General features: G+C 49.9%; 1 protein-coding gene across 2 annotated transcripts in view; it reads left to right on the top strand.

Annotated features, from left to right (window-relative positions):
• The window catches only part of ZCCHC7 (zinc finger CCHC-type containing 7), a 93,742-nt gene extending 88,426 nt beyond the window's left edge, over positions 1-5,316 (top strand). Inside the window, exons 9-11 of one of the 2 annotated variants that reach the window (XM_030969018.1) lie at positions 195-290; positions 3,515-3,632; positions 4,049-5,316. In XM_030969018.1, coding sequence (XP_030824878.1) covers positions 195-290; positions 3,515-3,632; positions 4,049-4,497 — 663 coding nt within the window. In that variant the 3' untranslated portion in view covers positions 4,498-5,316. The remainder of the gene's footprint in view (positions 1-194; positions 291-3,514; positions 3,633-4,048) is intronic. The other variant, XM_030969017.1, reaches the window with a different exon arrangement.
• The last annotated feature ends 684 nt before the right edge of the window (positions 5,317-6,000 follow it).

Raw genomic sequence — 6,000 nt, 5'->3', positions numbered from 1 at the left:
TTGTGATGCTCAGCCTGAACCTCACTCTACACATTACAGTAGCGCCAGCCTGTTGCTGCTTTTTCAAATTTAATATTCCAGCAGCAAGCAGGAGCGTATTGATCTAAGCTTAATAAAATAATATTTATGTAATTTTAATTTATTTTTAATTCAGAGTACTGCCAGACCTAACTGTTGCCTGTTTCCATCTGCAGACCAAGCCAGGACCCATCCAGGCAGCCGGCTCGCCCTCGGAGCGCGCGGTCTCCGTCTACTGCTACAACTGCTCCCGCCAGGGACACCTCGGATACGTGAGTCTGGGCTGCATCCGGGGGGCAACTCATCCCCGAACGGGAGAGACAGCTGCTCACTGTGAAAAGTTAAACAGGTTGATTAAACCTTAACAAAAGCACAGCAAAGGACTCCGTAAGGAAAAAGCTGCAGCGCTGGAGCTGCCCCTCGTGCACACCACATGGCCAGCTCCTCTTCAAGATGGATGCTCAGTGTCTTATACCCCTGGGGTTGCACCAGCCAGCCCTGGCCCCTCCCAAAGTCTGTCAGTCACTTTTCTTCTGTGCCATTTATCAGTGCAGACTGCTTTGTAACTGCATTGGAGCTCAGGTGTTGCCATGCTGCACCCCCTGAGCACCCCCAAGCTTTTCCATTCCCACCTGCCCCAGGTAAGGGAAACCTGTGCAGCTTCTTGTACCTGTCCTGGACAGCCCAGGCTGTCTGATGGCAGCAACACAGGGGGGAAAGGGAACTGTGGGAGAACAGAGGACATCTAAACTACAATAACATAACTGTGCATCACTAAAGCTTTTCTTAATATTCACACAATAGTTATCTTTTAATTGCAAGAACCAATCACCTCATTATCCATCTATAACACACACTGTGTGGGGCTGGAGGGAAGAGCTGGAAGAGCCACACTGGTGTGTGTGACACCAGAGGAGTGTGACCACACCTCGGTGGAGGCCAGTGAGTAAGGGGATCCCACCCGTCTGATTTGGAGATAGGGAGGCAGGTAACAGTTGCTATCTCTCCTAGGGAGGTTCATTGATTTGAGAGTGCCTGGGAGAGAGAATATTCATTGGAAAACAGTTGCTGGATACAGCTTTTTTTCCCCCTTTCTTTTTTTCTCACATTCAACATCATGTCAGGTTTTTCACCACACTCAGCCCAACTATTTGAGTGCTGTTTTGGGAATCTTCCATTTCTGCCTGCTTGTGATGATCCTTACTTGTAGTTTCCTGGTTTAGGTTGGCATCTGACCTAAGTTTGGCATTGTCCTTCTGTAAGGTGCAGCCTGGTAAAGGAGACATCATGAGCCTTAAGTGGCTTCAGTAAAACCAGGAGATGTGTCTGCACCTTCCAGGGTGTTTTGGTGATAGTTATCACCTTTTCCAGTGCCTATCATAGCAAGTTCAGCTCTGTACCTGCAATTATCAACACAGAACAAATAACAGGGTTTTTTCTTTTATGGAGTAAGTGCAGGAGCCAAGCCACAAATATTCTAGAAAATGAATGTTAATCATGCATTGGATGGGTTTAGCTTATTTTTTCCTGTGGCTTAGAAACAGCAAATTGCCAGCAAATTCCTCTCTTCCCTTCTGCCTGCTCTTGTGTGTCAGCCCATTCAAGTATCCAGTACATTTTGTTAGAAGTTTGGCCTTTCGTTTAGTTTACTTTTATTAAACTGTCCAAAAAATGGCACTGGAGGAAGACAGACACACATGGATACAAGTAAGGCTGCTGTAAGAGTAATGAGTAATTATTAGGGGTGCTGTAAATTGATTAGGTCATTGTTAAGGCTGGTGTAAAAATAATTAGAAATTATAGATGAGGAGCTGATAGTAAATACTTAGATTGAAACTGGTAGGAACTGTACAAAATCAGAAAGAGAGGAAAGCAACTCGTGGACATTTTCTGTCTCTCAAAGTTAAGGAAGATAATAAAGTATTTGTAGTAGTGTACAAGGAGCAGAAACAGCCTGAGCAAGGGCTGAATGAAAGGGGAGAAGCCAACAGCAACACGAGGGGACAGAGATACCAGATCTTCTCATGTGCACACCATTCCCAAAAACAGGCAAAACACTTGCAGGAAAACTGGTTCTTCCCTAAATTTCAGCTAAGCAAACACCAAAAAGAAGCTGAGGAATTCAAAGCACATCAAAAGTGCATCTGTGATCTGCTGTGCCTCTGGAAGGGACAGAGGAGCAGGCAGGGACAGGGGCTGCCAGGGTGGCACTGAGTGTCAGCAGCAGCACATGCAGGACAGCTGCTGGTCCCATGGTGCACACATCAGGTGGGTGAGAGCTCCTGGCAGCTCCTGGAGATTTGTGAGGCCCAGGTGCCGCTGGAATGGCTTCAAAGTGACACAGAGTGGAGTTAGATCAGCTGTCAGGAAGACATTCTTCCCTGTGAGGGTGGGCAGGCCCTGGCATAGGGTGCCCAGAGCAGCTGGGGCTGCCCCTGGAAGTGTCTGTGGCCAGGCTGGACAGGGCTTGGAGCAGCCTGGGACAGTGGCAGGAAGGTGTCCCTGCCCATGGCAGAGATGGGGTGGGATGGGATCCTTGATTAAGGTCCCTACCAAGCCAAGCTATTGTGGGATTCTGTGTTCCTGTGATCTCAGTGGTATCTAAGAAGAGAGAGATGATGAAGCAAAGCAGAGCAGGTAACAGGCAATTTACAAGGAGGATAAAGGAGAATAAAGCACCTGTCAATGTCATGGTACCCAGGTAAAAGGCAGAATCACAGGAAGTGTTCCTGTTAGCCTGGCTCTCAAGACATGGATAAGACTGTGTGCACAGCAGTGAAAAAACTTACATTCCTGTTCCAGGTGTTGGGGAAATAGGCTGGCATGCACATGATGCCAGAGTCAGTCCCTCCTCGCCTCAGCTGTCTGTTCAGGGCTCTTCTGCTCTTCTTTTTCCTCTTTCTGTTCCCGGCACTCTGATGTGTGCACAGCAGAAATGAGGGGAGCTCTGCCTGCTGCCGATGCCGCCTGCTGCAGGATTTGCCTGTGGTTTGTCCCTGTGGGGGAGTGGCACATGGGGACAGTGGCACAGTGACGCCCCCCGGCTGTGGGCAGGCTCTGGCTGCCCATGGCTGCTCCCCTCTGCCCTTTGGGCTGCCAGCCCTCTGCAGGAGCCTCCCCCCGAGGAGCCCAGGTGCCAGGCTGCCCTGCCAGGGCCCTGTGTGCCTCTGAGGCGCCAGGTGTGTGCACAGCAAGCGTTGGGTCCTGCCTGGCAGCAGCACTGCCCTGTCCCTGTGCCCAGTAGCTCTGCCAGCAGCTCGCCTGGTGTGCACCTGTCTGCACCTGGTCCTCGTGGCCTGTTCTGTGGGTGTTACAGGTGCGTGGTAGCTGCAGGTGATTCCCCCTGTGTGCTCAGACAGCACCAGTGTGTGCAGGAGGGATTACAGACTGGTCATGGAAATGTCACAAGGACAGAGCAGGACCTGCAGGCCTGGCCCATTTCACCCCAGGAAGTCCCCACTCAGCCTGCTCTGGTGACCTGGAATGTGTTTTGCAGGAGTGCTCAGAGAAGAGGATGCAGGGGAACATGTTCCCCACTTCTCCCTTCGTCTACTACTACGATGACGAGTGCGACATCAGGAGGAGAGCCAACCGGTTAAAAAGAAAGGTGGCAGGTACAGTGTGGTTTGGGAGATGCCTCCCACCTTCCAGTCCTGTGTTTGCTCCTTTCAGAAACATTGTGGGATTACTTGCATGTGTTGGGAAAAGCTGTGTGGATTTGAACAGGTAGCCTGGTGGTAGTAAAAGATTTGTGACTTTACTCATCCGTGTCTATCATGGAAATTGACTGTGTCAGAGTCACTCAGGGAGCATTGTCAGATGTTTTAATTCTGAAAAATCTGCTGACATTAAAAATGCCATGAAATAGGAGGAAGGGGATTAAATCACAATTTGTTAAGATTCTAGCCTGACAAAATCTGGCAGAGATAAATTGTTGTCTAACTTTATACATAACAGAGGAGAGGTGTGATGGCTCAGGTGCCCAGCTCTAAGGTTTCTAGGTATTGAAATAATCCCCTCTGCTTTCCAGACCTGCAGGAAGCTGGCCTCCTCCCGGAACAGCCTGAAACACCCTTGCAGGAGGAGCAGCTCGAGGTGCCCAGCCACAAGAAAAAGAGCAAACTCTGGAAAGAGCAGCAGGGGAAGCCCAGCAGGAGCAGTGAGCAGCAGAAGAAGATGAAGGTGAAGCGGGTGAAGAAAGGCCAGGAGGAGAGGCAGAGGAGGGGTGCTGGGATACACGGAGACCCCGAGGATTTCCCTCGGGGCAACAAGCAGCAGGGCTGCAAGGGCAGCAGGGCCCAGCGCAGGGCCCTGCTCCAAGCACCCCCAGGCTGCAAGGCCCTGCGTGTGCAGCAGCCCCCAGAAGGTGCCAAAAGGAAGAAGAAATGGAAAAAGCAGAAAATTACCAGTCCTGACAGCAGGGACAATCTATTCCTTATAAAACAGAGGAAGAAGAAGTCCAAGCAGAAATCCTGGTGACGGCAGGTAGCCCTGGCATTCCCTGCTCTGGCTCTGCCTGCTCTTTACTCCTGTCCCTCTCTTAGCACATGAAGTGGAGTCTGTCCCTGTCCTGGCATGCTGGGCACCACCACCCACCCTGTCCATCTCCGCAGCCACAGGGACCACTCCATCTCTGTGAGCCTCCCCACGGCTGGCAGCACCCAGAGCTCCTGCCAGGGGGGCCTAGAATATGCTGTACGCTTATTTTCTTTGCTTGGGGGTGTGGGGGCACGCTGGGCTTGGCAGGCTTTGCTTGTTCAGCAGTGAGGTGTGGCTGTGCTCTTGGAGCACAGCACCTCGGCGGCCAATGCCAGGGAGATTTGGGTCAGGGGTGGATGGGGTGGAAAGGAAGGTGGGTATAAAGCACATCCCCTCAGCCAGCAGTCCCCTCCAGAGTGCAGCAGGGCACTTCCCTGCCCTGGAAGGGACAGCCAAGTCTCTGCTTTGTGCTCTGGGATGCAGCAGTCCCCACCTCCCTCTCCAGAGCAGTGCCATCCATCCCTTGCCCTCCAGGCTCAGCTTTTGGGGATCCACCCTGTGCTGACCAGCTGGTCAGCAGAGCAGGAGTGAGCAGCTGGGCCTGGAACAGAGTTTACATCTCCCACTAAGTCTGTCCTTGTTCCTTGTAATGTGCTGAAGGAAAAAGGAGTGGAGTATAAAGAACATACTTGGTTCCAGTCACACTGTGCTAAAATTAATTTTTTTAAAGACAGTTATTTTTGTACACTGGAATTCAGCATGTTGTTTTAAGGTTCGTAAGAGTAAAATGCTTTATCAAAGGACTAACACAAATAAAACTTTACATGAGAAATATGAAGAGAATGGGTTTGTTCCTCATTTCCTTGCATTACAAACATAATTGAAAACGGCATCATGTTCTCTTTCCTGCATCACCACTGGCAAGAGTAAAGGAAAAAAGTAATGTATTTATACTCCAGTGTTGTGAAAAGGGAATTACCTGTACCCTGCTGCTGTGTGAGGTGCTCTGTGCTGTACCAGTCCCCAGTGAGCAGCTGAGGGTGACAGCACAGTGTCACTGAGGTGCAGCTCCTCCCCTCCTGCAGCAGTCCTGTGTTAAATTAGAGACTCTTTATACCTGCAAGGGTGTCTGGAAAGGGACCCAAGAAAAATGTGAGGACTCTCATTACGGCAGTGTTATCCCATGCCAGTGCTCCCTAAATTCATCAGGTTTTTGTTTAGCAAACGCAGCAGTGGGAGCACAGGTGTTCTGGTGACTGTGTCATCCTGTTCCAGAGGTATTTGTGATATACGCCTGCATAGTATTTGCAAACCTGATGTCTAGCTTTGCTTCAGCATGGCCTTGGCAACAAAAATTAAGTTTTGCTTAACTTCATTTATTGCTTGATTGAAATATTCCTGATGATACTGAGAAGAAAATCAGTTTTAGCCCTATTGAAAAAATACTAAGTTAATTCCACCCCTGAAAAGACTTGTTTATAACATGGAAACAGCTCTTTTCCC

The sequence above is a fragment of the Camarhynchus parvulus genome, chromosome Z, assembly GCF_901933205.1.
Source record: "Camarhynchus parvulus chromosome Z, STF_HiC, whole genome shotgun sequence".
In the NCBI taxonomy this organism is placed as follows: Eukaryota; Metazoa; Chordata; class Aves; order Passeriformes; family Thraupidae; genus Camarhynchus; species Camarhynchus parvulus.
Note: the sequence above shows the minus strand (reverse complement) of the source record. Positions and strands in the feature narration are given on the sequence as shown.